This window comes from Mercenaria mercenaria, chromosome 11 (assembly GCF_021730395.1).
Source record: "Mercenaria mercenaria strain notata chromosome 11, MADL_Memer_1, whole genome shotgun sequence".
Lineage (NCBI taxonomy): Eukaryota > Metazoa > Mollusca > Bivalvia > Venerida > Veneridae > Mercenaria > Mercenaria mercenaria.
This window is the reverse complement of record NC_069371.1, coordinates 13661604-13681782: the sequence shown is the minus strand read 5'-3', so window position 1 is coordinate 13681782 and position 20179 is coordinate 13661604. Positions and strand designations below refer to the sequence as shown.

At 34.2% G+C, this 20179-nt stretch overlaps 1 protein-coding gene across 1 annotated transcript in view; it reads right to left on the bottom strand.

Moving 5' to 3' along the window:
• The window catches only part of LOC128547024 (uncharacterized), a 51430-nt gene extending 37289 nt beyond the window's left edge, over positions 1 to 14141 (bottom strand). Inside the window, exon 1 of the mRNA XM_053518582.1 lies at positions 13986 to 14141. Within this exon, the coding sequence (XP_053374557.1) occupies positions 13986 to 14003 (18 nt within the window). The 5' untranslated portion in view covers positions 14004 to 14141. The remainder of the gene's footprint in view (positions 1 to 13985) is intronic.
• Positions 14142 to 20179: the final 6038 nt, after the last annotated feature.

Sequence of the window (20179 nt, the reverse complement as noted above, 5' to 3'; positions counted from 1 at the left end):
TGATGATATTTGTGATATTTAGTATACAGAACACAGACATCAACGTCCGGTTTTAACGCATTTAGTAGGCGAATAACAGCGTAAAAACACGTTGTCAAGTGTATTTGAAAGCGTGATTCACAGGTAGAATTATAAGTCATATATTCCGTTCTAAAAGATTCATAACAGCTGAAGACATGCACTGTCCACTAAAAGAGTTTGTATTATATGTGAAATACATGCAGTTATGAACGTTTCTACAAAGTGTTATGTAGCCTTTTTCCAACTATGTAACATGTAAAATTGCCATAACAATATTTTACATCAGTTTACGCCAGCTATCCATCATTTGTCCACAAAATGATATAAATATAAAAGCTGATATTAAATCTTACTAAACTATGTAAAAGTTTCAGTTGTGCTTATGTTACCTTACATACCGAGTATTATATGAAATAATTATTATCTAAATTCTCATGAATTCTTAATGAGTTTTTATGGTTTTGTTAGATTTACCAGAGATGTTCTGAAAGTTAAGATCTTTGCCTATCAACAGTATAACAGAAATATATCCTGTGTAATATTTACGAATCCAAGAAAATTAAAGGGAACAACTGTAAATTGACCAAAACAAGGAAGCTAACATAAAGACCATGAATTGAATCAATATGTTGATCAATTTTCCACTGAAGGGATCAGCTTCAACTAAAAATACAAACTTCAAGTAGGAACTATCTATTTCAGATATACGAGTAGCTAACTGCATCAAAGTATGTAGACTGTAAAAATATTTTAGATATCATTTTCGTAAAAAAAGTTATTCGAGCAGAAAAAATGATCCCGGGTAAAATATTTTGAAAAACTGGAGACAACTCCGCTATGACTTTACAGTAGGCTTAAGTGGCTATTGACCTACTACCCCATGCAAACTATGCACATTTTACCTCTAAGCAGGAAAAAGCATGCACAATTGCCACAAGGATAAGCAATCTGAATAGAAAACTGTGTAAAGATCAAATAAGTTAATGCCCTGGGGAAAATGTGACATTTTCTGTAGTGAAATTTGTCAACTAACAGACGACTTTTAAAAAAAAGTCAAAACCCACAGAATTTCACAAGGTAAAATATGTTGAAAAGACTACTACTGGAACGAGAATAATCTCTACTACCCATATTTATGCGTCAAAGTATGAGAAAAACATCTAGAAATAGGAGAAAATCAAAGAAATCAATTTCAGGACTGTTAGATGCATGAATGTCCTGTCATGCATAGCATTTAACATAGATAGATTACTTTTCCATTGCACTGACATAACATGGACAGGATTAGGACTAACAAACGGTGTTCACTAAACAATTTCACTATATAAACAGTTTGTTTCCCTTGTGTAAAGACATTCTCATCCATCAGAGGTTCGTCAAAATCCCGAGACAAACCTCTGATTTATTTCCATCGTTTACTTGGTGAGCATGCGCACTCGTAATTACTATCGGGAGTGGTTTCAGCCAATCATTGTTCGCCATTATTTGGAACTCCGAATTGAAACTTCAAAAAATATGTAAACAAGATACTTGCTTACAATGGATAAAGGCTGTATTCCATGATTGCGATAAATAAAGATTTATTACTGTAATTCGACGTTAAGAGATTTACATCAAGAAATAATAATATTCGTCGTAAATGGACATCGTATTCCCTCGATAATATGGAAAGGACGCGGTCACGCTTTTCACGGACGATTTTGATTGGTTCGCTACGATTTGTTGCGAAACGACGCTGATTGGCTGAAACGTTTTACCTGTAAAGTAACCAAACCATAAATATCGGCGAAATGTGCCAGAGGTTCATCCGGGGAACCACGGTAGACCTCTGGTATGCGAGAATGATGTAAAGAGGGCTTAGGGTAAGTCTCTACATTGCTACCAAAAAGTACCACAAACTCTACATACACTATAATGTAATTACGAGACTGCCTCATTAATCCTCTTAGAGCTTTGCATTAAAACTTTCGTTCATTGACGTATTCTTCGTTTGCCTTTAATTGCTTCTATAGGGTTTCAGTCCAGCGACTGACCCGTTAAAGAGGATTTTCTTTATGGATCTGCAGAACTGTTTTGTTCCTGTCGTCCACTCTGCCGGACTCTTATTGATTTCTTTACTGTTTTTGATTTCAATCCAGTACAGAAAATGGATATGGCCTAGGCAGTTTCATGGCAACGGCGTTCGCATCTTTATTTTTGGAAAGTTTCAAGAGGGTTTTATGAAGTCTTTAACTACATGTCTAGAGATATGACTACAGTTCTTAATAGAATTTTTCATGTGGAATGAGTCAGAAGATATTTTTAATATTGTCATTGGGAAAATCAAAAGCTTTCATTCCTCCATTAAGTGAACCATTACACAGACGTCCGTTACTTTTCTGGATGTTATAGTTTCGAAAGGTTTATTATCTGAAATCTTCACTGAATATATGTGAAGGACACAAATTCACATCAGTAATTCGATTAGTCATCATCATACCTTAACGCATATTAGCATGGTGGGCCTTTAGCAAAATATATCATTTCTAATAATACAAAGTTTGTTAATATATTATTTGAATTACGACAATAATGCATTAAGAGAAACTATCCCGCTTAATTACAAACTTTGTATCCACTAAAAGGACTCAATGCAAAGTTATAATATGACATGTAGTTCTCTAATCATTCATTTTATTGGTTTGTTTGGTCCTACTCTCCCTTTTTCTACGGATCTATAGAATTATCTTCAACTGGCTTGTTTCCTCTTACATCTAGTCACATCAAGGTCTTTAATTCAATAAAAGTCTCCTTCATCAGTGTATATTTCATACGTTTTGGCATTAACTTTTTGTCTCGTCTTATAAATGTTTTAGTGTCATATGTAATCATATCTGTGTATTCAGGAAAAAATCAAGACTAAGGAAGGACTTTACTGTATTGTGCCTTTTTTTGTACAAATTTTCTTTCCATGTTTCATTTTTTTTTTTAAGGAAGTAGGGTCAGGAATACAAAATGTTATCATTCCCTTCAGAGGTCTATCCTTTTAGTAGAGCGGATGATGTTTCAAGTGAAGTATCAGGTGTAAGGGCGAGTACAATTTATTAGCAAACTATGGTGACCGATAGCGTCCATTTTAAAGCCGCGAGAAATTTTACCGTCAGTTTATAAAATGTCGCGGACAACTTCCAAATCCGCGAGGTTTTATATCGAAATTTTATCAAATATCGAGGGCAAGAGAAATTCTCGAGATTTCTGTCATACTTCTGTCGTAAAATGTCGCAAATAAAAGACGAAACCGCGACTTTTTCTGTCTACATAGTAGAATAAGCCACGCAAACATATTCTTAATTTAGGTAGCCGACTGCGGCCATTTTAATCGACGATATTTTTGATGCGCACCTTATAAAAAGTTGAGTTTAAACATTTAAACCTCGAGTTTTTATGCCAAGAAACGTCTCATAAAATGTCGCGGCTTCTTTAAAAAATCGCGAATTTCCTACCCACGACTTTTTATGAAAATACGAATGCACAGCGTGATTCACCCGGAACTAAAACGGGTTTTAAAAGATGTATAGGAAGATAACATAGCAGTGAGCAGTAGCAATGCTTCAGATATTGCTTGTACAACTACTGCTACTGCTGCTTTTGATACTGCCGGTACTGCTACTTTTATCCTGCTACTACGGCTACTGCTGCTGCTTCACCTGCTACTGCTACTTCTGCTGCTACTACTCCTGCTACTGCTGTTATTGCTATCCAGCTACTGCTTTTCTGCTATTGCTACTGCTGCTACTGATAAAAAAGCTACTTCTACTACTGCATTTAATACTAATGTTTTTATTCCTACTGTTGTTGCTGCTACTGCTGCAGCTGCTGCTACTGCTACTACTGCTAGTATCGGTACTGCTGCTACTACTGCTAATCCTACTGCTGTTTCTGGTACTACTGCTAATAATACTGCTGATTCTGCTACTATTGCTACTGCTCCTATTCCTACTTTGGTACTGCTGCTGCTGCGGCTACAATTGCTAATCCTACTGCTATTTCTGCTACTACTGCTACTGCTGCTACTGCTACTACTGCTTATCCTACTGCTTCTTCTTCTTCTTCTACTATTGCTACTGCTTCTATTGGTACTACTGCTACCGCTGCTACTGCTACTGCTCCTGTTATTTCTGCCACTGCTGCTACTGCTATTGCTGCTACCGCTCTGCTGCTACTGCATCTACTCCCGCTTCTGCTGCTGCTGATACTGCTGCTGTCACTGCTACTGCTGCTACTGCCCATTTCATGTTTTTTGCTACTGTTGCTACTGCTACAGCCAACTTCATATCAATTTTAATGCAAAAAGGACAGGTGTATTTAAATCACTCCGTCTACATAAAATGTCGCGGCTTATTCGCCACGACATTTTATGAGACCGTTGCTGTGGAACAAAAAGCCGCTTTCAATTTCTACCCTTGACTTGATGTAGAATTTCAACAACAATTGCAAAAAATGTCGCGGATTTTTTTTCTGTTCCTCGACTTTTTATAGACAAACGAGGGATAAAATATAGAGACAAACCACCGACTGTACCGGCCACCGGAGTCAAACTGTTCCTTGCGTGGTTCAGGAATATTAAAATATCAGTTATACTCCTCGCGACAATTTTGACAGACATAACTCCACTGTGTTGCGCGCTTTTATAGATCAAACGAAATAATCTGCGTTTCAAATGGCCGCACGCAATACCAAACAAAATGCCAGAATACCTTGTTTTACATTTCAGTAGTAGGTATAAATACAAGTTGGCATGCATGTAATACATTTACATAGCTTTTTATGCCCCAGCACTACCTTAACCGAGCTATGTTTGTCATTTGTTGCATGTATCCGAATCCATTTCCGTCCCTTGTCAGTATATTTAACCAAGGGACCGTTTGTATTCATAATGTTAAAATAGACTTGATAACTAAATATAAGATTACCTATGGACACCATTTACAAAACTAAAAAGTCACTGACCTTTCAATGGTATACTTGCCTTGATTTTTTATTGGTGACTTTGGTCTTTAAAGGAGGCCCACTTTGTTCCAATATGTGACCTTTGCTTACTCGTAATACCTTTTTCAAGAAAACACATTATACACATCACACATGTTTAATATGTGAACATTTATTTAAATTACTGAGCGTCAGTTTTATGATATTTATTAGCAAATTCCAAAAGACAACTATCATCCCAAAAGTTTATAACCCGACTCCTTGTCTGTAAACGCGCATTCAAATTCGCTTAAATACGCCTTACAATGCTTACTACAACGTTTCAGTGCTATTGCACCTAAAAAAACAATCTAGTTTATTTAAGATGTTGTCATTAGTATAGACAAAAAATCTCTCGAAAAAGATGTGCTATTGAGACTAAGACTTGGAAATACATCTATTCTGCCCTAAATATTTGTTAGTAATTGACCCCTATTCAGCTTGCTTCCCAATTACATGACTAAGAAGATTCTAATCAATATGATTAACCAAATGAAGTTTCCTTTTTACACTCTAATTTGCTAATTCTGGACTCGACGGTTTTTTGATAACCCCAAACTTTTATCAATGTAAAGAATTGAAACTAAAATTCATTTTGCGTCTATAACTTCCTGCATGGGGTATAATGATCACAAATCATCGGAATGTGTTTCACAAATGATTCCATCGTAAAAACCTGAATAAAACTTCTAATTCCAAACGCCAAATCATTCCACAGACCAGCCTCCCCATGTCATCATTTTTTGCTAACATTATTAAAGCAAATATTTCTATTAAATTCTAATAATATATACTGTTTAACACTAATACATTAAACGTTTATTTCGCATGACATTATCAATGATAAAAATTTCTGTTTTTCATATTTTTCAATATGCTTGATTTTTAACGTTTTAATGCCAACAGGAACTTTTGTAAATAACCAGAGTATATATTTAAAAAATAATGTGTACAAATTGTCAGGAGTTGCAATACTTTATTCATTTCTCTCCCATGCATAAAGTATAATTTCTATTTACTGCAAAAGTTTATGGTGTATTTTGTGTAATACTCGAACAGCTTCCACTAGAACTTAAAACAAACTAACTGATTTTGATTTCATGACATTAGAAACATGAACAACTTTATAATGCGCTAACGCAGAACTACGGAAGTCGTTCGCAACCCAATATTAGTGCGATTCCAGCAAGAAATGTAGTTGCTAGCGTTTCACACATGTTGTTTTAATTTATCACTTCTTTTATTACTACAAAATATCATCTGTTGTTATCATATTCTTTTAATTTGTAATCAAATTTTGTATGACTGAGCTCATGGCTGTAGACATCACAACACTTAAGTTTTTATAACTTGCAGTTTTGTTTTTGAACAATGGTAAAAACATTCAATGCAATAAATTAAGATCGTTAGAAAATGCGTGTTATAAAAACCACGAGGCGATAAAGAAATAGGACACTGTGAGCACTTGCACAGTCAAGAGCAACGTTTTCTTATAAGGCAAACCTTAAGAAACTATTTCTGTTGATTTACTATACCCATGAAACTATGCACATCGGAAATCGTGTTCTAACCGAAACAAAATAATATGCATATACTGCATTTAGTCATTTTCTTAACAGTTGCAACATTAAATTATTGTGCAGAACAGACCTAAGCGGTGGCACTTGCAATTGCCAGTACAGGAAATTCTTTTGCAGCCACACCTTTGAAGGAGCTGGAAGCATTCTGATATAACCGACAATTCCATCCGATAAGGGATCCACACATTGTTCTGCTTCAGCCATCCCAAGTTTGATGGAGGCGGCAGTTGCTGCATGGTAACAGCTGCTTTACCCCAGACATGGCCTGCCTGAAAAATTGCTCGCTTGGTGAATTGTTTCAGAGCACCTTTTATTGGTGGAATCGCATTATACGCTCTTTGTTTCCGGGCAAATATATCAAGTCGAACTTCATCCATCTTGCATGTCGTGCTTGATCGAGCATACAATATAACTAAACAATTTTCCAATGTATCCATTTCCTACTCAGTTATTGTGTATTTGGGAACACTGAGACTATGAAATACTTTGAACTATAGCTGTTTCACAACATTCTATTCCTGCCATGCAGATTTCTTGCCCTAGTCGACAAATGCAGAAACAGTGTCGTAACGGGTAAAAGCAAGAAACAATTGCAATGCCTTTAAGTGAGGACCAAGTAAGCAAGCCACAAATCATCAATACACTGCCATAGCAAGAACTAACTAATAATTGTAATTGTTCGGTTTCCTGTCAATGAGGCATGCTTTGCATGAACAAATACACAATTATCGGCTTCTTCGTGATTACATGGAGCAAGCGCATTTCTGTTTCTATATAAATTGCAAACAATATCGGCACCTTTTGTTGCTATGATCATTTTATTGGTTTGCACAGTTATCATTATACCCCGAGATATCTAGGGGCTATTCTGGATTCCGGTTCGTCCTTCTGTATACGGAATTTGTCTGTGCTATTTCTCAGCAATTATTTGCCAGTTTTCAATCAAGCCTTGTAATTATTATCAGTACAAAGCCAAGTTGCCCATGTGCGAAGCGGGTACCATTTGGATGATTTTTTCACTTAGTTATGGTCCTTTAATTTTCTTCTTTTATATGTATATGGAAAACTTCTGTCCGCGCTTATCAAACCTTGCAGTTATCGTTCGTACCAAGTCAAGTTGTACATGTGCAAAGCATGTTCCATTTGAATTATTTTTTATATAGTTATAGCCCTTTATTATTTTTTTCTATAATTATATGTATATAGAAAAAAATGTCCGCGCTACTTATCAATCATTGTATGCCAGACTTTTATCACACCTTGTTATTACTATTATCAATGGTAACCAAGTGTAGTTATGCATGTGCAAAACACGTTCCATTTAAATGATTTTGACTAAGTTGTTGCCCTTTATTTGTTTCAAATACGTACAGAGTTACATTGGATTTTTTACCATACTTTATATGTTAAGTATAACTAGTTGATGACCCTTGGTGATATAATAAAATAAAAAAGTGGAAACCCACAGGTTTCCAAACACGACATAAACGAAAATACTGCAGGCTTGATTTGATTTGTGGTTATGGAGCTTGATATCACAGAAACTGCCAAAAGACAATATTAAAAAGCAGATTACATGGTCCCTTGTCCATGACCTTGACCTACTGACTTAATTTCTTTTTTTAAGTTATTGCCATAAAATTCGAACCACTTGTATTTCAGTGACCTTGATCTTGACCTACTTTCTTCTTTTTAAGGTACAGCAGTGAAGTTTAGAGATCTTACACAGTTTTGCACACCATTTTTTGTGCGTCTTTGTACATTTTCTCCCTGTACAATATACAAAGCAATGTATCATATTTTCAATAACCCTGTTCCTCTGACAATAAGCTGATGTATGGGGGTATTCATCACCATTAGTGATGCGTCTTGTTTTATCCGCACGAAAACTTAATAGCTTAGTTTTATTTTCAACGCATCTAAGAAAGCTATTCCATAGTTTAGGAGGTTTTCTTTTCGACATTATCAAGAGTTTGAAATAGAACATAAACAAAAGCACAGATACGTAAACTTACAATGATATATTCAAATTTGGTATCTGTTAATACAAAGTATGTACTATTATAATTTGAAGGCCAAGGACTATCCTTTTACCGCCTTCAATATATATTTTAACATTTTGCTGTATGGGATACGATTTATTTTGGTCTTTTTGATACATATACGTGTTGAAGTTGTCACTGAACCCCATGCTGAGTAACATGACATTATGAACTATATCAGTGTGCCCTTGTAGTGTTTGTAGTTCATTCTATAGAATCATTACACATATCATTTAATTAAAGATTTTGTTTCAGCTGATAAGCAGTGGTTCAGTATTGCCATGATTTTGAGACTGTTTCTCAGTGAAACAAAGCAAGAAATGAAGGATAGAACAGAGAAGAGATTGAAAAGAAGAGACGTCCATATAAACCATATTAGCTTATTTCAGCCAATATCATAATAAAATGCTTTCAGGTTTATCTGGGACCAGGATCTAATCAATAGTCGATGGTTATAGCACTGAAAATAGAAGACTCAAACTTGGCCGTGATAAGAACGTTATCTAAAAGTCTCGCGGTCATTTTTAAGATGGCGACCTACTTAAATGGGTCGATATTTGGAAAAGGCAATATTAAAAATAAAACTATCAGCCTATGGGAACGAACTGATAGGGAAAAACATGTTACATCCCAACAAATATGATATTTTAGAACTTTAAAGATCCTGATTATATGAAAAATGCCTCAATTCTGGCAGCCATTTTGAAATTTGGAGGCCATCTTGAAAATGGATGATTTTTAGATGGCCCTCGATCATTTTTGAATCTGGGACATATGATGAACATTTAGTGTAAATTTCATACTTGTATCATCAAGTGAAGTATTTCCTTAGATTTTCTCACTAAGCTGCTCCACTATTGCTGTTTCCAACAACTATTATAAAATATCGCGGTTTATACGTTCCTCGCGACATTTTGTACGATCACGACATAAATTCTCGCAGTTTTGTAAGTTGCCCGCGGCATTTTATGCACAAACGATAAAATTTCTCGCGGGTTTAAAATGGCCGCAATCGGCCACAATACCAAACACATAATGCATGGAATACCTTGTTTACATTGTCAGATAGTAGGGTAAGTCAAATACAAAGTGCATTGCATTTCATTTTAGCAGTAGCTTTTTTGCTCGTCATGCACGATACCTTCCTAACACAGAGTACTGTTTGTAATTTGTTGCATAGTATACGCTGGAATCCATTTCCAGGGCCCTTGTAGTAATAATTGGTAAACCTAAGGGAACACTGATTATGTATTCATAATTGTTTGAAAAATAGACGTTATAAGTAAATACGTAAGTCATTCTATGGATAACACCACAATTTACAATACTAAAAAAGTACCAGACTCTTTTAAGATGGTAATACTCTAGTAGTATATTTTTAAATGATATGGTAGAGGCATATGCTTTGGAAAGGAATTGGCAACAAACACTTTTTTGTCATTCAATATTTTGTTACACCTTTTGCTTACTCCGTAAACCGTTTTTCTAGAAGAAACACACACATATATATATTCACGCACACATGTTTATATATGAGGAAGAGTTTATTAAAGTTGTAATGAGCGGTAAGTCTTTATGATATTATATTAGCAATGCTAAAAGACATATATCATACCAGATTTATACAGACTCCTTTTCATGACAAACACGTTCAAATGCGCTTCACATAAAAGGCGCCAAATTCAATCTCTACTACAACAGTTACAGAGCAATCTCACCATAAAGAAATACATCATTTTATTGAAGAGTGTACATTTGTATACGGACACAAAGTGCTCTCGAAAAGTGATGGCTTGAATTGAGATAAGGACTTGTTGAAATCCATCTTATTCATGCCCTAAATATTTTGAATAGAAATGGACCGCAATATATTCACTGCTTTGCGTTCCCGTTATTTACATGATCTAGAAGAAGATTTCTCATTCAATATAGTTTCATAGTCGCATATGATACAGTCGTTCGCTTTTAGTATCTGGACACTTAATTTTGCTGAATCTCTGTGACTGCGATGGGTATAAGAGGTTTGATTCCATACCTTATCCTTTTATTCAATGTAAATGAGATGTGAAACTAAAATTCTTTTTGACGCCATATAACTTGCACTGCATGTGGAGTAAACTCGAAATCATCAAATGAGCATATTGTTTCTAATATTAAAATTCCATGGCATAAAGAACCTGAATCAAAACTTCTAACTTCCACATCGTCTCATTTAAGTCATTCTGTCACAAGACTCAAGCCTCCCCAGTGCTCATCAAGTTAATTGGTAACATAATTAAAGCAAAGTATGTGGTACTATTATAATTCTCAATAATTATATTATGTGTTAACACTACATACTAATACAATTTAGTTTGCATGAGCATTATTCAATTGATAACACTTCTGTATTTTCATACTTTTTTTACAAATATGAAAATGAAATTTTAACGTATTTTAAAATGCCATAATGGAAAACTTTTGTAAAATAATTCCGAAGTAATATATTTTAGAAAAATTATGGTGTACAAAATTGTCAGTGGGGAATGGTTGTGCGAATAACTTTTATTCGATTTCATCAGTCACACAACTGCATAAAAGGTAGTAAATTCTATATTAACCATGCAAAGAGTTTTGATGGTGTATTTTGTGTAAGGATGACTGCGAACAGCTTCACAACTATGATAGCTTAAAAGATAATATCATAAGCTGGTATTAGTTTCATGGACATTATTTGATAACAATGATACTAAACTTTATTACATAAAGCGCTACTGCAGAACTTACGGATAGTGCGTTTCGTCAACTCATTCTCTTGAGGTTGTTTCATTGCAGCAAGAAACATGTTAAGTTGCTTAAGGTCTTCAAACATTTTTATGACATTTAATGACTTCTTCATTATCCTACATATAATTGTTTTATCATTGTATTTGTTACCATTACTTTCTTTTATCTTGTTTAGGAGAAGTTAGTTCTATATATTTTGAAAGGTATTTAGTTGAAACCTTGTGTGAAGAAATAGGAAACATTACACAGGGGATATCATTATACAAAATACGAAACGACATCACAGTGGAAAGGTGAGCTGTCTTGATGTACTGTTGACATTCGAACATAGTAGCACAACTGATACTCATGAAATATCAAATATACGACGCGGAAATATGAATTTCAATTTGCAGCTGCGGTACTACCGACGTCAACATCCGCCACTTGTGACCCATTAGCTAATACCAACATGGCCCAATTCTGGAGTACTTTGCTTATTCTTTCATTGCTATAGACTTTACCTCAGCCGATTTACTTGGTTCAATATTACGAAGAATAAAATTGTATATTACACTAATATAAGATTAGCCGGCATTTTAATAGTAAAAGTATGAGAGGGGACAAGCGTTGAAAATCTTTTGCAACAGAATTTCATATGAATTCCTCTTTCAGGATGTAGGATCGTTCTTTTCATACTCTGTGAGCTTGAAGAACATTAATTTCTAAGACAAACATTAGCAGAAAAAACACGGGTCATCGAACTTGTATTTTATTTTATAGCGCATTTACTTCACCCACTGTTTAAGCATTTCTCAGATTATGTAAAATTGAAAAATGGGGGTACTTTATAAAACATATACTATTCTACTTAATGTTTTGGGATTTCAGGTGTTACAGGTTAGTATGAAAACAAGATGATATCAGTATTATATAAGCATAAATGTCACTAGCAAATTTCTTCCACTTTTACTTGCTGACATAATTACCCGACCCACTTTATTTTCAATAAAAAAAACGTAATTTAATCTAAAAGAAGCAATTGCTGCTTTAATGAGAAAGAAAACGTTTGGAAATATTTAGTTCTTTTTGTTTTAACTTATTCTTTTTAGGTAACATAAAGTGCCATGATGAAAACTTTTAGTTTATATATATCAGTCAGAAAAAAATATCAGAAACAGACCTAATCTACTTTTTATTAGTAGATATTTGAAATTACCAACCCCTACCCCATTGTACATCTTACAACAATTTATGGAAGATGCGAGCCAAAAATAAGGGTGATTTTGTTTTTCACAACAAGTATAATCCGTTTGGTCAAATGGTACATAATAAGCCATATTTTGATTATTAAAGCATTAATTTTCGGCATAAATTTTGTTAGAAAGAAATATTTGAAGATTTTTTTTTTCAAAATGGCTAACATCCCGAAAAGAAAAACGCTCGTACATCCTTAAATAAAAAGTATTTAAAGAGACAATGACAGGCGTACGGGTGATAACGTTCGTTTTACCTTTAATCATGGCATTTCGCTAATGTTGCAATCAGATTATTTGAAATTTATTGAATAATGCTTATTCCACCAAACGGTGGTATTAATTGCAAAATGTATCGGAGAGAGAGGTTTCGAACGAGTATGCGTATACTGAGGACTTTATTTTTTATTCAAATAAGCATGTGGAATGTAAACATTCAGACAATTTTTTTTTATTTATTCCTGTAACAAAACTTTTATTTTAAGTCTAAAAGAAGTAACATAACTTGTAGCATGCACCTCGAATAAATTTATCGGACACATTTTAAAAGACCAAATATCTAAGGGGATAGGCTATATGTATGCAAGTACATTATCAAATCAAAACCTCAAATCATGTCTGTGAAATTAAGGTAAATACACGGATCATTGTCTGCTAGGTTAAGACTAACACTACTTCATTCATCAGTTAACTTTTCTTACTTTCTGTTTGTCCAATACATAATTATGTATTTTGAATATGATAGCATGTATACGGACAATGCCAAACAAATACGTTTTAAATTATGCATTATTCTAGGTCTTCTAATCCCTACCAGAATTCACAGAAACATTTAGAATAAAATACATTTTCTGGTTAAAGTGGGGAAACACCCTTTAAAGGTAAAGATGGAGCGAAGATTAAAATTTCTTTAAGCCCATGTTATGCTTAATAAGCTCCGACAATTATTAGATAACTTGAATGTAATTAAACGTGAAATGTGTCACTCGTAACTTTTTTTAAAAAAGTATTTCAATTTATAAAACTAAAGATTCATAAAAAAAAAATGTTAATTTTATCTTTGTGTTTTATTTCATATTTAGTTATAAAATAAAATTAGATTTATTTAAGATAGAAATGTGTCCTAATTGTCTGTAAAGATAACTCTTTCAAAACGAAAAAAAATCTTATCTGTTTTAAAAATATGAAAAAGACCACAAACTGTTTATTTTTATATCAAAATGGTTGAAAAAAAAACAAACAATATATCTGTATGATTATTATAATCTAAACATTAATCATAACCATGTTTTCTTAATATAATTAACCCTAAGTTACTTCAAAAAGTTACTTACAGTTATCCAGATCATCATATTTGTAAAACACTTCTGTTATCACGTAAAGGCAGCGTCAAAATGCTCACTTTCTTCAATTGTTGAGACAAAATTGCAATAATTTAAATGCGCAGTTGTTTATAAAAGTGCAGTTGTTATGTCAGCTGTTGCAAAGTTTTTACGAAGCGAAGAGGAAGAATTGCTTTACGGCTTTTGATCATTTGCAGTGCATTGTTCTGTTTTTGTTGGAATGTATTGAACAAAGTGACAGCCCTTTGTCTTGACAAAATGATGATTCAGGCTTCCAGGCACGTTTTGTATCAAAGCGTTTATGCAAAGACATGATAAACTTCATATGATTGTATTTATCATATTTTATTCGAATATGCTTGTGCTTTTAGTTATATTAGATACTTACATATTCATGTGCAATGAACTCATAAATTTATTTTTCTCGCGACTGATTATTATGATACGGCATATTCTGTTCTCTTTGTAATAATACGGCATATATATTCGTCTATTTGTAGTGGCACTGCTTATACTAGTCACCTTATATTGATACTGCTTATACAGTTATTGGTCATGTTACTGCAAAACTGCCTACTTTGGTCATTTTAAACACTCATCAGATGACTTAACCTTTATTTGTCTATTTGTAGTGGCACTGCATATACTAGTCACCTTATACTGATACTGCTTTTACAGTTATTGGTCATGTTATTGCAAAACTGCCTACTTTGGTCATTTTAAACACTCATCAGATGACTTAACCTTTATTTGTTTATTTGTAGTGGCACTGCATATACTAGTCACCTTATATTGATACTGCTTATACAGTTATTGGTCATGTTATTGCAAAACTGCCTACTTTGGTCATTTTAAACACTCATCAGATGACTTAACCTTTATTTGTTTATTTGTAGTGGCACTGCATATACTAGTCACCTTATACTGATACTGCTTTTACAGTTATTGGTCATGTTATTGCAAAACTGCCTACTTTGGTCATTTTAAACACTCATCAGATGACTTAACCTTTATTTGTTTATTTGTAGTGGCACTGCTTATACTAGTCACCTTATATTGATACTGCTTTTACAGTTATTGGTCATGTTATTGCAAAACTGCCTACTTTGGTCATTTTAAACACTCATCAGATGACTTAACCTTTATTTGTTTATTTGTAGTGGCACTGCATATACTAGTCACCTTATACTGATACTGCTTTTACAGTTATTGGTCATGTTATTGCAAAACTGCCTACTTTGGTCATTTTAAACACTCATCAGATGACTTAACCTTTATTTGTTTATTTGTAGTGGCACTGTTTATACTAGTCACCTTAAATTGATACTGCTTTTACAGTTATTGGTCATGTTATTGCAAAACTGCCTACTTTGGTCATTTTAAACACTCATCAGATGACTTAACCTTTATTTGTTTATTTGTAGTGGCACTGCTTATACTAGTCACCTTAAATTGATACTGCTTATACAATTATTGGTCATGTTATTGCAAAACTGCCTACTTTGGTCATTTTAACATTCGTGCAGTCAGATCATGGTCTGCACTGTTAGCTATTCAGTCAGTAAATTTTCAGTGAACACCCCTTCGAATGGTACTGCCCAAACTGAATGACAGACCAGTCCATTTTAGAAATTTAGCAGGGTAAGTGTAAATAATATGTCATTCATTGGAAACAAAAAGAATATTTATCGTACACAAAATTACAACTTTCTCCTGTCAAAAGTTACGATATACACATATCAAATATTTAACTTTTTAATGATAAACCTGATAATTGGCCAACATATTTTAAACTATTACTATTGCCTTCATAACATTCGGCGATTTCAACAAAATCGAATAATATTTTGAAAATAGCGATGTATTAGTTAACTAAAATGGAAGTGTGTTTAATCAATAGTAATACCGTCATTATTAGAAATTGGTGAAGAGATTTTGTACTACATAGTTATTTTAACCTCTGCAAACTCTGTACAATTACAATGATTATCACAATATGTATTGGTTATCAGCTATGTATGGAGAAATTTGCACGAGTTCTGCAGCGGATATATTGCGTGACTTTAGACACGTAACGTTCCTGTTAAGGAGCGCGTGCATATTTATCGATGCAAAACAAACAGTAGCATTTACTCTTATTATGATTAATATAAAAAATATAACATATTTAGCATAACAATTGGAATAAACGAATTTTATTTGATGTCACAGACGTGGCCACACCCATGGTATGAAATTAAAAGGTCAATGTCATGCTTAACTAATGCCTTTAACATAGATCTGTATAATAAGTAAGTGGGCTTGTTTAATTTCCCGTCATCTCGTTAAATAAAACACACCTGTTTCAATAAATCTATCCCTGTGACAACTGTAAAATACCTCCTGTATGACCTTTAACCCAAAACATGACTTTGACTTGACAAGGGCTCACACTTAATGAAATAGTAAACTTATCTCCCCATGAAGCTGTAACAGTATCCATAGCGCAAGGTGCACCTGTATCATTGGGTAATGACAGTCATATACGAGACAGATTATGCACCCGCATTTACACCTCAAAGTGAAGGAAAGAGGAATCTCAGCAATGATGTAGACCTATCAAATTATGATGAAACGCTAGTTTAAGGCGAAAAAAGCAATATTAGTCATTGTAATAATGAAATACTCCAAGTGCAGACATAAGTAATCCAAAATCATCCGAAGAATTTGCACATGTCACGATTTCGAAATGGTTGTATTCTTCAAACAGTGAACAGTCTACTTTTAGGTCTAATGCTCTAGTTAATGTCCCCGCAAATAAAGTAAACATAAACGCAGTATTAGACACACAAAACCCCGCTGGTGTAGTGTGTCAACAAATAGAGAACGGGTTTTCCCAAGATCATGATCGCGATGGTAACCTTGGCAATAATCCTCGACTTCAAAAGCAGGACGATGCGGAGAAGGTTCGCCTACGATGCACATCGCTAAAAGTACAGTGTCTGTTAAAGAAAACAATTGATAAAAAAACCTCTAATTTTTTAACATTTCTTTAACACAAATTGTTCACAGAAACTTTGAATGGCTAATACTCAGATTTATATGTAGAAGGTTTTGACCATTTTGCTTTAAATCGAATAAAGTAAGAGTAAATGCAATTCCGGTAGCATTGTTATTGAAATGAGCTTTTTTCGGAGAATACTGTATTTTTCACCAGTCTAGATGATATCATTTGTGTAATAAATCAGCAAGTAAGATTTGTCTTGATAACACTGGGAAAATTATGGTAGAAAACAACATTTGTGATAGACTTTCCGATTTTGTTATACATGAAGAAAACAGTAGTAGTCTTGGTTGTCACTATAGCAGACTACATTTACAGAACATCGTTGTTATCAGACTTTGTCTCAAATGATAATAATTGCCTCACACAGACATGTTTCCAGATAATAATATTACTGAAGTTGAAATGCAAAGGTGCTCTCAAAACCAGGGTCATATAAAGAATAACGGTATATTACTGCTAAGAATATTTTCGAATTGTAAGTGATAGAAAAGGTTAAGATAGGAATACTTACATTTGTGAATAACCGAGGGTGTAGTCTCATAGATTGTGTGTTATGTAAAACTGAAGTATATAAATACAACACTTCGAAAGTATTATCGATAATGTAGCATCATCTTTATATAAGAAGAATATTAATACAAATGTTGATATTAGCTGTAGAAATATTGAGGGAGACAGTCCATAGTATAACTAAAACGTATTTGTAGGACCCAGAGTGTGTCCCCACTGGTACACTTGTCACACACAAGGGGCAAAAACACAAATGTTTGCAGTCTTAAGGGGGTATAGCCTCAACAAACTTCTTATACAAATGATTCATTATTCTAAGACATACCTTTCGAGCTAAGAGCATCACAAACAAAAAATCCACTATTTTATCTATTTCAAGCGCCATGACTGTAATTAGTGCTTTAAGCAGTAATTACAGAGTCATTGCGCTTAAATTAGAAAAAATAGTGCATTATCACATTATCATAATTAGTCCCGATAATGGCCGTTCACCACTCAATAGCCAGAAATGATGTGTGATGGACAGACATGGCAAAACCAATATGTCTCCCCCATACTATAATATTAACATAATTCATACCTTCAACACTCTTTCTCACCGCTGCAGCACACTCGGTCAGAATTTTGAACATAATGCTTTGTCCTGCATGAAATAAATATGGTAGACTTCATGACGGTAGTTGAAAAAGAATACAATTGCAACTGAAATATGAAAACATTTATTTTTTCAAAGTGAATTACTGCCTTTCAAGAAGGATTTTAGTCTAAAAAGAAGAGAACAACCTCTAATTTAGTAAAGACTTGGAGTGCCTGTGCAGACCTGTAGTGCTTGTGATTAATTTACAGACTCCTGTATGTACCAGACTCGAGCGATTTGAATAAGTATCTTGAATGTATATATTTTGTAACCATGGTAATCTTAATCCTAACCTTTAGTCAGTATGTTACACATATTATACACTCATTCGTGAAGAAAATCCCTTACAACGTATTTTTTTCTGGTTCTTTTGGGAATACAGAGGCGTGTTTGATCTTTTCGCTTCCGTTGCTTATTATCATCCCTTCTCTGTGGCTCAAACATATGCACCCAGGTTTCGTCGCCTGTTAGCAAGTTAGAAATAATCCGACTATAACAGCCTTTGTATGTTTTCAAAAGTTCACGGGCACAGATAAGGGGTTGTTTCTTTTCCTCCCCAGTAAGCAAATGAGGTACCTACTTAGCGCAAACCTTTCTAAGGTCCAAAAGCTTTTTTTTCAGAATTGTTTGCACATTGCCTTCTGATATGCCAGTACAACTGGCTATATCTGTTACCAACAATCGCGCATCCTGTTCGACCACAGCTTTTACAACACCGGTGTTTGCTTTGGTAACAACTGTTTTAGGCCTACCAGAACGGGTATCATCTTCGACAGATATTTTCCATATTTTGAAAGTATCAACCCACCTAAAAACTGTGCGTATTGAAAAGCCTGAGGTCCATATATACCACACAATTCATCAAATATCCGCTTTGAATCTGTATTAAGCTTAAATCGGCATTTAGTATAGCTACGAATTTCAGTCTTTCCGTCCGTTTTACAGTGTGACAAGTAAATTCACCAGTGTATATGACTGCATGTATTTCAGTTTGAAATAACCCGGTTATTGAAAAGCAATTCGCACAAAATAAACGGATATTGTTATATTGTTAGCGACTGGACACACCATTCAAGTGCAATGAAGCGTTTAAAAAGTACCTGGGATAAAACTACGGAAGTCCATTAGTGACAAATCATTTTGCAGGACCCTCGTACAGTGTGTTGAATTGTTAAGTTGAATAATAATAAGATTTATTCAGAGTTTATGTCTAACTGGAAGTATGCGCATATGTCGTTGCCAACATGAGGTACCTTGCGTAACCATCTTGCACCATTCGCACATAAAATGTCACTATTGAATTTATATTCAATTTATGAAGCTTTTCGACCTAGTTTGAACCCACATGGCAAAGAAATAAAGACATAGTCGACATAAATGTGAACTTATGAGTCCACTCAAGATAAGTAGGTTGTTCTCAATTTTAAGGAGAGATCCTGGAAGTTGAAGTGTTTGAAGTAAATATATCTCAATATTTTCACCATGTCTGGAAGGTTTTCGACCTAGTTCGAAACCCTACCACCAAAACATAAAACATACTAACATAACAGCAGGTATTATCCTTGTAACTGTAGCTATAGAGGTTGGGGTAGGTCTCGTCCAACTCATGGACGTAATTATCACTGTCATTCCATTTCAGTCTGATATTACGTCCAACTCAACCACGAACAAAAACAGGCGTAATCGTTAGTGATTCTCACCCTAACATACATTGTAAGCTCCCGAACATAAGAAACGAATAAAAAAAGATTTAATTTGCTGAAGGTAATACACTCAACCTGTGAATAAAAATCATTCATCAGCATGTCAACCAACAGATTTCATACAGAACTCTGATTGCTATGGCAACCGAAAGGAAAGACTTAAAAATCCTCTTGTCCAAAACCACAGTTCATAGGATTTTTATATTTGGTATGTAGCATCATCTAGTGTTCCTCTACCAAGAGGTTTTAAATTATCCCCGCAGGATCAAAAATGGTCCTGCCCTTGGGG